Genomic DNA, 14,632 nt, shown 5'->3' on the forward strand with positions numbered 1-14,632 from the left:
TCAGCACACTGAATAATTAAATATTGACATATTTAGATCATGGAAAAGAATGTTAAAATGTTCTCCAGTTATTAATTAGACAACCAAGCATGACTTTGGGAACTTTTTATTTTTATTTTACAAGTGGCATGGTTATGAGATTTGGTTCAAGTTGCCTTATTCAGGTTTGTGAGATCACTCCCAATTTGCTTTTCAGACTCAGTTGCCTGAGAACAGCATGGCTCTAAACCACACTGCCCTGCCCCAGAACCAGGGCCTGCCACACTACCTTCAAGACGGAGACCCCTTTGCTTCCAAACTTTCCTGGGAGGCGGATTTAGTGGCTGGAGTTTACTTAATAATAATCGGTAAGCTTCCTTAATTTTTCTGTGCAAAAGCTGCATCTAGAAAATTCCTGGGCTGATATGTCAATTTTGCATCACAAACCCAACACTCATGTGGATATTGTGAATAGAGGTGAAAAGTGGGAGGAAGGCAGAAGATGGAATGTATTCTCTATGTTCTTTATTCTTAGAAATAAATACTCCCTTGATGATTTAAAAAATTTTACAGCAAGAAAAAAAATACCTTGAGACTACACTTCATATTCAATGTTTTGTAGTAAGATTGTCTTCTGAATAAGAAAATGAATAATAATGAGCTTTTATTTAAATACAGTGCTTTTGCTTGCTAAAAAATGCTTCGATATAATAAGATATTATAAGCGTAGAATGGACCATGATAAAGTAATTTGGGTGAGAATTGAAATGACGGCTTGGTAATAAATGGGAGTCAGTCCAGGGCCAATTCACATTGGCTTCCAGACTGTGCCATCCAATGCATTGGCCACGTGGGTCCCATGCACCCACCTGAGCTGTGACTTTTCCAAACTGAATGCACTATAGCACATGTGTCAAACACAAGGCCCACGGGCCAAATCCGTCCCGCCAGGCCTTGCAATGTGGCCCACACCGCGCTGTCATCACTGCACTCCGCTGCGTTTCCATCACAATGACAGTTTATGACTGTTCAGTAAACCATTCGGCCCGCGATTTAGGCTGGATTTTAGATTTTGGCCCCTTCTCTGATTGAGTTCGACACCCCTACACTATAGTGTAAACACACACCAGACACTGAAGACTTAGTACCAGAAAAACAATGTAAAATAGCTTGTTAATAATTTTTTAAAATAATGACATGTCCTACCTATAATATTTGGATATATAAGCAAATCTTAAAATTAATTTAGTGCTATTTTTACTTTGTTTAATGTGACTATCAGAAAAAAAAAATTAACTACATGTGTGGTTCACATTGTATTTCTATTGGGCAGCACTAGTCTAGGCACTCAGAATTCAACCATAATGCCTTTCTAAAATTTAAAATTGTTTCAGATTTGAGCAACCAGTGTACAGGTGGGTTATGTCTTTAGGTGTGTCTGCCTTTCATCTTTTCAGATGTTGGGTCAAGCTTTCTCTTTTTCTCTTTCCCTCCCTCCCACCCTCCTTCTCACTGACTTTCTCTCTCTTTCTCTCCCTCTCTCTTATCTATTTATTACTGGATAAGAATTTTATTTGAACTCCTGAAATTAGCAAAACTCACTAGAAAAGTCTGGAGACTCCTCTCTGGTCACTGCCCAAGTCAAATAAATTCTGCTGCAAAGGGATTCCCTGGGTCCTTGGCTTTATTAGAAGTAATTATGAAACTGATTTAAAGTCTATATTTTATAAATAGGCCTCCACATCCTTTCACACACAAATAGATACCGGATGCCCATTCTTCACCACAGTTTAAGTTACCGTACTTGGAAAACAGCAGCGAATAAAGTGGGCAAACTCTCTGCCTGCATGGGGACCATCTATCTGGAAATAAAACTCACATGGCATTTTTATTAAGCATAAGTACTTTCAATGATGAGAAAAGACAGAAAAAATGACATCATATAACTTGAATTTGTCTCAATTAATTACAATGAATGAATGAAAAAGTAGCACCCGTAACCTGACCCATTTCCCCAGGCAACACAAACTAGGGAGGGAGAGCTGTCCATTTCCATCCTGACAGGAGGGGTCCAGGGGGAAGAGGCAAGTAGAGTGGCTGTGAGTGGAGGAATCCAGAGAATTTCTCACTTGATAGACCTGGAGTTGGAGCTAGGAAAAAGAAGTCCAAAAAGAGTCCCCAAAAGGATCATCTAGTGACTTACGGAGCTGGGGGGAGAGCCAAGACATGTTCTAGAACATTCAGTTTACTCAGGGGCAGCTGGAGGGAGGTGGATTCATCCTAGTCTCAGGTCTTGGGCTTTGTCCTATGCCTGGTTTTCACACCCTCCTAGGATAGGTTTACAGGATGTGTCCAGATTCCTTTTAAGGAACCAGAATAGAATGACATTCTTTGTTAAATACTGGAAGTCTTAGGGAAAACTGGGAGGTGAAGAGATCAAACTGGAATGGAGGAGAAATAAACTACAGACCATTCCCATCCTTTACTCTTTTACTATGACTTAGTTTTTTATCTGTCAATATATGAGAGTTTACATATTTTCGTATTCATAGAGTCAAGATTTTCATCATATAAAAATGTTCCCCCTTTAGTCTTTATTTTCTTAACCTGATTTCCCTTAAAATTAGTTTGCATTCTCTTGATACCCCCCTGAAGCTAAGATTGCCTGTGGAATAATCTAAATGCAACTCATAGTGAGTTGACTATATACGGATAATACTTTGGACACTGGGTGAAACCTTATGAATCAGAGGTAGTTAAGAAAGGAAAAGCAAGAAAACCAACAATCTCAAAAAAAAAAAAAAAATAGAGAGAGAGACAAAGGGTATTTAAATGATCTTTGTGTTTCAAATGCATATGCATGCTTATTTCAATCTCCTTGGATACTAAGTAGATGGCATCTGTTTATAATTTTTCAAGTCATGTTTTCACATTTTAATTTCCCAATGTGACTTGCTAGCTTATTTCCTTTCATGAGCTGTAGGTTTCACTGTAGTGGGTTTGCTCAAGAATTCCATATTCATTTATATTTTTAACTCTTCTGCCTTAAGATAGCTAAAGAGAGTGTAAAGGGCCATTAAGCAGCCCTGTTCCCGGGATCAGAACCTCCTAAGAGCACAGGGCAGCTAGTTCCTGGTGGTTTCATACCATCAGCTGAAACGCACATTTTTCTCCTTGCCTCCCAAATGAATTGTAGTGGAGAGGTAGGAATTAAAAATAGAAAACTCTGGGTTTCTCCTGTTAATACTCTCCTTATTCCTTACTACTAAAGGCAGCTGTACAAGATTCTCATTTATACACAGCTACACTATGAAGCAAGAATTCCTGAAGAAATCTACTCTACATGTTAAGCTATGGAAGTAGGTGTATTATTTTCTTAAATAAAGTCAGTAGGGATTGGGTCATTTTGGCTTTAAACTGGGTTTGTAAGCACTTTGGAACAGTTTCGTTGTAATGCCACAGGCAATTAGTCATTAAATGAAAGGATATTAAGAAACAAGTGGGAACACGTTGATACCATTGTTGGTAGGTTGGTGGTTGAGGGTCAGTTTCTCTCCCTCTGGCGGGAGGGGAGAGCTCGTATTACCAATTGTCACCCACTTCCCTTCTATACCTATTCCAGTAGCAGCTGCAGACACCAATGTCCATGTGTCCTCAGGAGGCTGTGGCCCTAGGACGTGTCCCTAGGAGATGCCCTTTCCTGGCTGGGGCCATGCCAGCTTCCTCTGGCCTCAGCCTCTCCTGCATCCCTCAGAGTCCACAGCAATAGTGAAAGCAGCTAGTTTGGCTTGGGTCACTTTATCTTCAGGATTTACCAAGAGCCAAGAGGTTAACCCATCTTACCAGAGGGAGGGAGTTCTAGAAAGTTAATACTCCATACAAATGCCTGAGGAAATATTTTTCTGGGGACCAGTACAAGCACTGACTGGTAGGATGCCCACACCTTCCTAGGCTCACTGGGAAGTTATGGCTCCTTTTTCTGGGTAAGTTCAGTCTTATAATCCCTGGTTCCTATTTTTTTGGAGAGAACCATCCCTCACCTGTCACTCATGCTTTTTGTTTCATCTTCTTAATCTAGATTTTTATGTAGAGTCCTCTCACCACCCTCTAACCCTATGATGTCCGTTTTTGAAACTGAAAAGTGTTTCGTGTTTGAGTGAACTCTAAACCCCAGTTTTAACAACGGGGGATTTATATTTTTCTTTGTAGGGATTCTGTCCACAGTTGGAAATGGGTATGTCCTTTATATGTCCTCTAGACGAAAGAAGAAGCTGAGGCCGGCGGAAATAATGACTGTCAATTTGGCAGTCTGTGACCTGGGGATCTCAGGTAACACAGTCATGCTGTTTCTACTTTGGGGGGTTGAATTGTGTCCCATTCTAAAGTCGTCACTGGCTTGGACGTCACCCCCATCCCATCTCCTTTTGCTCCTCTCTTCCCAAGTCATGTTTACATTTTGTGGTAAGTCAGTAAAGTGTTGTCTGGATAAAACAATCATTCCTTCAGCCTTCATTCATTCTATGTGCCAAGCATGTTAGATGTTGAGGACACTATCTGGAATAATACAGGATACCTCAGTCTAATCTAAATGCAACTCATAATGAGTTGACTATATATGGATTTTGCTTTGGGCACTGGGTAAAACCTTATGAATCAGAGTTAGTTAAGAAGGGAAAAGCAAGACACCTCCAGATGTTGTAGGGCTCACTGATTGAGAAAACAGAAACTTACCAGCAGGCTGTGGATTGCTGTTTTGAGCTCTATTAAAACCCCTTCATTCCCATATGGAAATCTATTAAAATAAGCAACTTTCATACCCAGCAACTTTCATGTAATTGGCTGAGAATGTCACCTGGATATCAGGGTATTTAAAATTAAGGTTTTCAGATGCATATACTGTGAGTCCAAAATTCAAAACTGCTTCTCTGGCCTCTGGTAACCCATCAAGGATTTGGAATAAAATTTCTCTTTGGCTGTAATTCATTTTTGTAAATATGAATGACTTTGGGGAAAGCACCTCCCTTTCCTTTCATCTGTAAAATTCCCAAGTGGCCTAGATACACTCAAATGTGCCTCTGGAGCCTGTAGCCTGCTGCTACTTAGAACATAGGGTCTTCAATCACTAGAGTTGGGGGTATGGAGTATGAACAGCACACATCCACTCCTCATTCTGCTAAAATCCTTTTAAAAGTTTCCTATCTAAAGCATATCCTTGAAAAATATTTTCTGATATTTCATTTCTCTCTTCACCTGGGGTTATTTCTGCCACTGCCAGTCTCTGAAACAAGGCCCAATAATAAGCCTCCCCCACTGGGCACTTACCACACAGCAGTAAGGGGCTGCTCTCTTACTGAGAGTTGGATGGTGTAGGTTATTTGGAAAGATTTTGCTCAGCATGGACAGACTTAAGTAGCATGAACTCTTACAGGAAATACACAGACACATTAAGGGAAACATGACATGTCAGGCCCCTCTCTGTGAAAATAGCCAAGATGAACCCCAGGGAATTTTCGAGGCTGTAAAATAACTGCCATTTTTGCTATTGCCACCCGATGGCGCTGTCACAACATACATGACAGCTTTCCTAGTCAACTAGCCCTGCTGACCCCAGATGGTTTTCTTCCTGGTTGGTACTGGAGGTAAAGAGCTTGAAGAGGTACACTCTGTAAACTGGACACACATCTCCTCCAGAGTGAAACTTGCTATTTCAGAGACATCTTTCATCATTAAATCATACCCCACTGATGCTTATGGCTGAATTAGAGTAGGCTTGAGTCAAATGTCCTTAAACAGTTTGTATTTACATTGAAAATACACTCAAGTAAGCAGTTCTGCTCTAGAATTGCACAAACCACCTCACCAGTCTGCATATATCTTTAGAGTAATTCCCTGGGAAATATTTTCTTCCATGTGATAGCTTCCTCTGGTTCTCAGATCATTTTTTCAAGGTCTGAGGGCTATTTCTAATACTTTCCCTTTCCAATTTCTAATACATTTTGTATTAGTCAACTATATTCCATTATATTCCATTATAAGCACCTTGAGCAAGCAAATCTTAGAGACCAGGTGTCTATACATCTGTACAACTAGCATTTGTTGTTTAAGTACCAATGGCTTGCAATCATATATAAGTATTAGAATCCCCTGGGGAATTTATTCTTTTTTTTTTTTTTTAAGTATATTGAAGTCTGAACTTAGTGCAGATAAATTAAATCAGACTATCTAGGGATTGGTGTCCTGAACATTAATATTCAAAATAAGTCAAAACAATGCAAAAAACAAACAAACAAAAAAACTAAACAATTCCTTTAGCTATTCAGAACCAGATGGGTTCATTACCATTCCACAAAGCAAAGAAGAGAGAAACATTTTGCGTGACATTGCAAAGGTTCATCAAATGCTCAGCTCCAGAAGGAATCTTAAAATAGCTTTTGTTAATGGGTTGAAGGCACAACTGACACCAATTACCCCATGTGAGTCACTTTCACTTGTCTTCTGTTGCCTTCAGCACCCACCTGCAGACACTTAGCTCTCAAGCTTTGAATTGGCTATTTCCTCTACTTAGAATATTTTTCCTCAAGATATTTCCACTGATTTAGGCATCTCCTTCAATGTCATATCCTCAGAGAGGTCTTCCCTTTTCTCATTATGTAAACAACAATTTCTGTCTATCCCCTTCCTCTGCTTTATTTTTCTTCACAGCACAAATCAGTACCTATCATTCCATTACATTGTATCTTACACTACAAATGTTTTTTTGTTTTTTTTTTTGTCTGCTCTCCTTGTTAATACCTGAATTTGTGAATCTTATTCGCTAGCCCTTGCAGGCAGTAAATGTCCAGTTGAATATTGGTAGCTGGGTTTTCCTCATGCAGTAAGGTTCCAGAACATTCTTGATAGATATGTCAGGTAGAGAGTTTGAAGAGCTTTGGGATCACATTCCCTTCAGGGAGGTGGTGATTGAGTATAAGGACTGAACAGGGTGGGAATGAAAGTATAGATGCTCCTCCACATGCAACATGTTTTCATCCTGATAAACCCATCCCACACTGAAAATATTGGTCAAAATGCATTTGATACACTAACCTAATCCATCCAGCCTACCTTAAACATGCTCAGAACACTAATACTAGCCTACAGGCCGGCAAAATCATCTAATAAAGCTAAACCTACATAATAAAAGAGTAATATGCAAATTAACCATCACTCTGCTACACTCACAAGCCATGCCCGCTAGCCATGTCCACCAGCCAATCATAGTGAGTATGCAAATAAAACCAACCAAAATATCTATGGCCACAGAGAATAGGAGGGAGGCTTGGGTTTCCCAGGCAACAGGAACATCCTCTGGACCCAGGTTGCTCCTAGGCCCATAAGCCCTGAGCTGCAGTGGTCCCAGAATGCTCCCTGACCATTCGGAGCCTATGAGTGAAGCCACTTGGGAATGCTCCAACATCAAGTAGTGGTTTGGATCCACACCCCCAGCCTGGGGTCTCAGGCCTGCAGCTATGCCGGCACTCACCCAGAGATCCCCTCCCAGCCCAGCCTGGGTTCTCAGCCACTGAGTCACATCAGCCAGGCAGACATGGAAGAATCTTAAATGTTTTCTTTTGTTTTTTTTTTTTTACATATGTATTTTATTAATGTTTTACAGAGAGGAAGGGAAAAGGATAGAGAGCTAGAAACATTTATGAGAGAGAAACATCAATCAGCTGCCTTCTGCACAGTCCCCACTGGGTATGTGCCCCCAACCAAGGTAATGGCCTTGACTGGAATCAAGCCTGGGATTCTTGAGTCTGCAGGCCATTGCTCCATCCACTCATCGAAACCAATTAAGGCTGTCCAATATGTTAAAGAAGAAATCCTGCCTAATAAAGAGGGAATATGCAGAGGAGAGCATTTAGGGGTGACCAGGCTGTCAGGGGAGGACAGTTGGGGATGATCAGGCAGGCAGGAGAGCAGTTAGGCATCAATCAGGCTGGCAGGGGAGTAGGTAGGGGGTGATCATGCTGGCAGACAGAAGTGGTTAGGGGCAATCAGGCAGGCTGGCGAGCAGTTGGGAGCCAGCAGTCCAGGATTGTGAGAGGGATGTCCAACTGCCTGTTTAGGCCCAGAAGTTGAACATCCCCCAATGGGTCACAGATTAGAGAGGGTGCAGGTTGGGCTGAGGGACACACACCCCCCTGCACAAATTTTGTGCACTATAATAATAAAAGTGTGATATGCTAATTAGACCAAATGGCTGAACAACCTCCTGGACAAAGCCAAGGCTGTGATGGCCTAGCCCCTTGCACAAATTTTGTGTATGGGGCCTCTAGTTTTACAATAAAAATGTTAAATATCTCATGTACTTTATTTATTGCACATATCACTTTCACACCATTGTAAAGTAAAAAAAAAAAAAATCATTACATTGAACCATCATTGGGTGGGGACCACCTGTAAAAGAATATTTTCTAGAAAACAAATAGCAACAACAACTAAACTAATGGACAGCAAAAAGGAATAAAGAGTTAAAATCCCAGAAATCTGGGCCTGATTAGAAAGAAATTGAACCTGACATTTACTAAAATAGCTCTCTCTCATTTGATTAAGATGTAACTCAATAGTGAGTTGAGGTAGGTGGGTAAGTGTTAACTGGAGGGAACTTCCCTTCACAAACTGCTTGGCGCTCTAGTTGTAGGCAAACCGTTCACGATCATCTCTTGCTTCTGTCACCGCTGGGTGTTCGGCTGGATTGGCTGCCGCTGGTATGGATGGGCTGGATTTTTCTTTGGCTGTGGAAGTCTTATCACCATGACTGCTGTCAGCCTGGATCGATACCTGAAAATCTGCTATTTATCTTACGGTAAGTAGAAAGGTTTCTAACTCCCTGATAGTCAAAGCTAGATGGCTTGTCAGAATTTCACTCATAGGCAATAAACAAAGATTATTCATAAACCCATTAATACTCAGGAGTATGTGTATTTATAACCTATTTTAACATAACATATGTTTAAAGGTTTAAATTGGTATCAATGTGGCTTTCTTTCAATACTACAGGTATAAGAATGTCTGGTGTTTGCTTTTAAAAGTATCCTTCCCTTGTATAAAGCTTCTCCCATGTTTTGCCATGCAGACAAAGGAAACAAAATGCTTTGGAAGGATGTTAGGTCCATGATGCTTAGCTGGTCCCACACAGTAAGTGTAATTGCATGAGATGTTTGTGATTCTCCTCAAGCACCAAGGCTCCCTGTGATGGCAGAGATGAGGAATTCAACGGTCTGCCTCTAAGCTAGAGAGCCGGGCAGCTGGGTCTACAGGAAAGGACACACACAGAAATGTCACTCCACATCCCTTTTGTGGTATTGGTAGATAGGTAGAAAGATGAATGATGGGCCAACAATAAACAAGTTTTCAGAGGCTAAAATTTTTGTTTTTGTTTGTTTGGTTGGTTTTTAGTGATTAGATTAACCCACATGTTGAATAACTTTTTATTACCTTTACTTCTTGGGTTCTGGAAACTTATTGAACCCACAATAGAAGCATTTGGGCCCTTACATTCAATATTGAGAACCAATGGCAACCAGGGGATAATATTGGCTCCCTCTGGATTCAGCTGCTCTGTCCCTCAGTCTGCCAATCAGAATGACTGTGACCTTGGGGACAGAGTACAGTCTGGAGCCTGAGGTTGGAAAGGTTGAGTTGACTTGCCACAGTCCCCAAATCCAAGGAAATTATGCACAGAAAAGGGCAGGGTCATGATTTACCATCTTCACAATCCAGCACTCATTCTTTAAAAAAACAACAAAAAACATTGCATCCCCTTTTGTAAACAGTTTAAAACTTCCAATAGAAATAGCTTAAATAAAAATTCCCAATAAGATAAAATATATAATTACATATATTCTAAAAGACTTCAGAGTCAAATTATTTTGATCATATCAGTGATGGAAGAAGACTTGATTTGGGGTGGTGAACACATAATGCAATATATAGATGATGTATTACAGAATTCTATACCAGAAACCTATAGGATTTTAGTAACCAATGTCACTCCAATCAAGCCTATAAAAAAGAAAAATGTGAATATGTATATATGTATGTATAATATTATATTTATATATATTATAGACAAGAAGGCAAAACGTTCAACTTCCTGGGAATATTGGAGGTATATGAAGCCTTAATATCTCTGCTTTTTAAATATTTTCTTAAACATAAGCTTTGTGTCAATTAAAGAGGTGATCTTCTCCATCCTTAGAATGATTGCAGGGCACAACTACTATGGGAACTGTAGACCTTTCTCCCAGATAATGCGATAAATTGTTTTAAGACATCCCTGACAGACAGCCACTTGGCCTCTTCTTGAATAATTCCAGTGACCAGTGACGGGGAGCTTACTACTGCACAAGGCAGCCCATTCTCTGATTGGTCTGTTGTCATTGTTACAATGTTATTCCTTATATTAAGACAAGACTGCCTCCCAGTAATCTCCACCCATTGGTCCTAGTTCTGACTTCTGGAGCAACACAGAACCAACCTACTAATCTACTCCCTCCTGTATTGACAGCCTTTCACCATACTCAAATGTAAGTATAAAACACCTCACCAAGTAACTCTAACTATAAATGCTTGTAAGTATGCCTATGCACATTCCATAAATATATGGGATTTTCCATGCCCATGTTTGATCCATGATAACGGATAACCAAGGGCTGACATAGATAGCTGTTATCCCTATCTCGTTGGGTTCAAAAAACATTTTAAATGCCATATACTTAAAAAATATATAGATAATAGAGTATATAAACAATCTGTTTATTTCTTGTTAGCATTAAATGAGACAAACCCAGGAGGGAAAAAAAAAAGGTATGTTACTTTTGTTCTGTACAGCTTGCAAAAGAGGCTTTGCATTATTTCACTTAATCTTATCATCTTATCAAAACCTGTAAACAATATAGTCTTACTTCTTCCATTTGACTCATAACAACACTAACATTGACAGGTCCTATGAAGAAGGTCAAATACTAGAATTGAGAAGTAGGCACTGCTGCCTTCCCAAACCTCACAGGGCACTAAGTAGGGAGAGACCTTAAGTCTATGTCTCAGAAATCATTCTTTTTAAAAAAATTAATATATTTTGATATTTTCCCCCGCTACTGTAAGACCAAGGCAGGAAGGCCCTGTGGTGTGAGGTGATAGGCAGGGTGTGGAAATAATTTCCCATGAACTGCAGCCAACCTGCCCGTGGTGGTTGTGTTGAACTTTGGGAAATGCCCACCAGTGCCTTACAGCTCTTCTAGATGATTGCACTGTCTCTTCCTCCTGGAATTCTCTTTTGGTTAATAGAAACTGGTGCTGAAAAATGGAGCTCATTATGGTTTCTTTTTCTTTCTTTTGTTTCATTTTCCTGAAAATATTTTCACAGAATATTTTGCAGAATGTGGTACCGTCTACCTAGATTTCTTCCCTCTTCCCCTAAGGCTGTGTGAGTGTGGCTGTTGTGTTCATAATGTTGAAAGATTCATAATCTGCTCTCACCAAGCAGCGTCAACCATTTCAATGTCACCTCAAACAGCCATGATAAATGGCCCATCAATCCACATGTGACAAGTTTTTAGGAAGATAAGTGACATGAGAGACACAAAAGCTTTTAGGGAGAAGAGTACACATGTAAAAGATATAAGCAATGTCTTGTCATTTGATTCTACCTTGGATGACCCACTAATACATGCCTTTTTTAGTTCAGTCTACCAGTTGGCCTCTTGCATTGAATAGGATCTCAAAGTTCATTCTGGATGCTTTCCCAAGATCCTCACTGTCTTCAGCATCCTCTCATCTTTTTTTTCTGTCCCCAGCTTTTGTCATGTCCCTCTCCAAAGGCTCCCAGATGTCTAGAGCAAACCATCCCTGTGAAATCACTTCCAATTTTATTCTCTTAGAAAAAGGTCCAGCTCTGGAACTTTTCTCCCTTCCCTCCGCTCTCCCTCAGGCTTCAGTTATCTGACCACTTCTCCCAGAAGCTAATGGAATAACTCTTTGGATGTGGAATTTGACATGTCCAGGGGAGGTATTTGGGTGGAGGGCAGATGCTATCTTGGTAATGGTTTTCTTCCCCCTCCAGGGGTTTGGCTGAAAAGGAAGCACACCTACATCTGCCTGGCATTCATCTGGGCCTATGCTTCCTTCTGGACCACCATGCCCTTGGTAGGTCTGGGGGACTACGTACCAGAGCCCTTCGGAACCTCCTGCACCCTGGACTGGTGGCTGGCCCAGGCCACAGTAGGGGGTCAGATTTTCATCCTGAACATCCTCTTCTTCTGCCTCTTACTCCCAACGGCTGTGATTGTGTTCTCCTACGTGAAGATCATTGCCAAGGTTAAGTCCTCCTCCAAAAAAGTAGCTCATTTTGACAGTCGGATCCATGGCAGCCACATGCTGGAAATGAAACTGACCAAGGTAACTGCAGTAACCATTTATGGAGGTGTTTTTTAATCACTTAAAACTTCAAAAAGCAACAAGGATAGGGAATGTTGGAAACTAGGAGGTCTTAGAATCTCTACTGTTTATGGCCTTCTGAACTTGGTTATTATTTTTCTAAACCTTGTGGTATATCTTTTCTCTGTCTCTGTCTCTCGCTCTCTTTTATGCACATACACACACACACACACACACACACACACACACACACACACACACTAATTCTAATATTTACCAAAATTATACCGTGGATCTACTGAAGACTTATTCTCTCTATTAAAGAGAATATTACTGGTTCTTATAAATTATTTTAGCATAAGAATAATAACTTTTATAAATTAAAAAATACCTCACAGAATTTAGTGTTTTATATGGACTTTGATTAGGGACATGATTGGGGACATTCTGTTCTCACACTTTGTTTATAGAGTAAGAACTTACCACATCTGCTTTTCTATGGAAACTTAACACAGGAGCAATTTCTGCAGGTTTGGGTCCCCTGGTAAATGCTAGTTTTCAGAGTTGGCAGCAATTTAAATATTGTAACATAAGGAAAAGGGCAGAAAATTTGAAAACAAACTAGGGTTTAAATTTTATCACCAATGCTTGCCTGGTTTGTGACCCAAAGCTAAGCACCTTTAAATCTCTATTTCTTCATGAGTATAATCTATGGCATTGGGTTATAATGAAGATTTAATGAGATAAAGCATGTTGTACTGTCATTTGGTGCATAAAAGATGTTAAATTAACTGTAACTTTGACTTTCTTTTTACACTATCATCAAATCTCATCCTTATGTGGAAAATACTTTCAGCTCAGACTATCACAATAAATGACATACAGATAATATCAAGCTGTGTAATTAATATTAGTACACTGGACTTTCCATCTTCTCTTTTAAAGATAAAAGTAAAGGTAGATGGAAGTTCTAGTAATTCCTTCTGGTAACCCAGTAACGCATGTTGATGATAGCCCACCTTCAGGTGTCATCACCGCCTATTTAAGGACCAAGATCTCAGGGACCTTACTAGTTCCTTCTTGACTGGAGATAGCTTCCTAATAAGTCAGGGCCCTCCTCTTAGTCATTCTTCTCTCCAAATTGCTGACTTCTAATTGGTCTAAGATCTCTTGGTTGCACAGTTGAGGTAAATATTCTTTTAAAAAAAATTAAAATACAGTAGACATCTAATATTAGATGTATAACCCAGTGATGCAATATTTATATTCCTTATGAGATCACTAAAATAGTCTTGTAACTGTCACCATACAAATTTATTATGATAATATTGACTGATTCTCCTATACTATACATTACATTCCTATGACTTATTATTATTATTATTATTATTATTATTATGTTTTTTATAACTGGAGGTTTGTACCTTTTCTTCTCCTATTCCTTTTGTACCCATTCCTCACTTTACTTCCCTCTGGCTACCATCAGTTTGTTCTACTTGACTTTTGCTTCTTAAACTCCACTTGCTAGGCAGGAGGAAATTTGACAGAACTTTTCATCATTCCCAGTTTATACCAATAACTTAAATACAGAGCAGCTCTTCATGAACAAAAATGCAGAATTGGGAATCATAATCTACTTCTCTCTTATAACTGGCTACAAAGTAAGAAATTTTTTTTTCATAAAATGAAGGATCACAAATTAATTTTTCCCCCCAGCTCTTCCTTGAGCTCCTAGCTCTAAAAAATAACTCCAAGTTAAATGTGGGTTACACTTAATCCAAATTCTATTCTATATCAAGCACTGTTTTAGAAACTGGATGAATGCAACAGTGATAGTGTTCCTTTCTGGTCACTGATGGGAAACAACGTGATGTCTATCACACTGCTGTAGATTTCAGTTGACCTGTAAGCCTTGTAGTTTGACATATTGTGAGGGTGCTGAGATGTCATGTGACTTTGTCTTCTTCCATCCCCCAGTGTCATTGGCCTTGAGACATTTTGCTGATCTTGCCTAGTGAGTCTGGGTCCTCATATCCATGAGGTTCTTCTCTAGTTTTTCAAGTCTGTTAATCATCAAGTCAGTTATCTTTCCTATTTGTCTTATTGCTTGACTTGACCCACTCACAACTATGAATATGCCAGAGTTTTGTTTTTGTTGTGTATTCTTAGAGAGTTGCTAATTTCTGCAGCTCATTATCCATATGAGGCGAAGCTCAGCACACACCATTTAAAT

The 14,632-nt window shown here is 39.7% G+C and overlaps 1 protein-coding gene across 1 annotated transcript in view; it reads left to right on the forward strand.

Moving 5' to 3' along the window:
- The first annotated feature begins 208 nt into the window (after nt 1-208).
- Nucleotides 209-14,632, forward strand: part of OPN5 (opsin 5) — a 28,507-nt gene continuing 14,083 nt past the window's right edge. The window contains exons 1-4 of the mRNA XM_036415216.2: nt 209-347; nt 4,189-4,308; nt 8,657-8,827; nt 12,086-12,420. Of these exons, the coding sequence (XP_036271109.1) occupies nt 218-347; nt 4,189-4,308; nt 8,657-8,827; nt 12,086-12,420 (756 nt within the window). The 5' untranslated portion in view covers nt 209-217. The remainder of the gene's footprint in view (nt 348-4,188; nt 4,309-8,656; nt 8,828-12,085; nt 12,421-14,632) is intronic.

Source organism: Pipistrellus kuhlii, unplaced genomic scaffold (genome assembly GCF_014108245.1).
Source record: "Pipistrellus kuhlii isolate mPipKuh1 unplaced genomic scaffold, mPipKuh1.p scaffold_m20_p_5, whole genome shotgun sequence".
Classification (NCBI taxonomy): Eukaryota; Metazoa; Chordata; class Mammalia; order Chiroptera; family Vespertilionidae; genus Pipistrellus; species Pipistrellus kuhlii.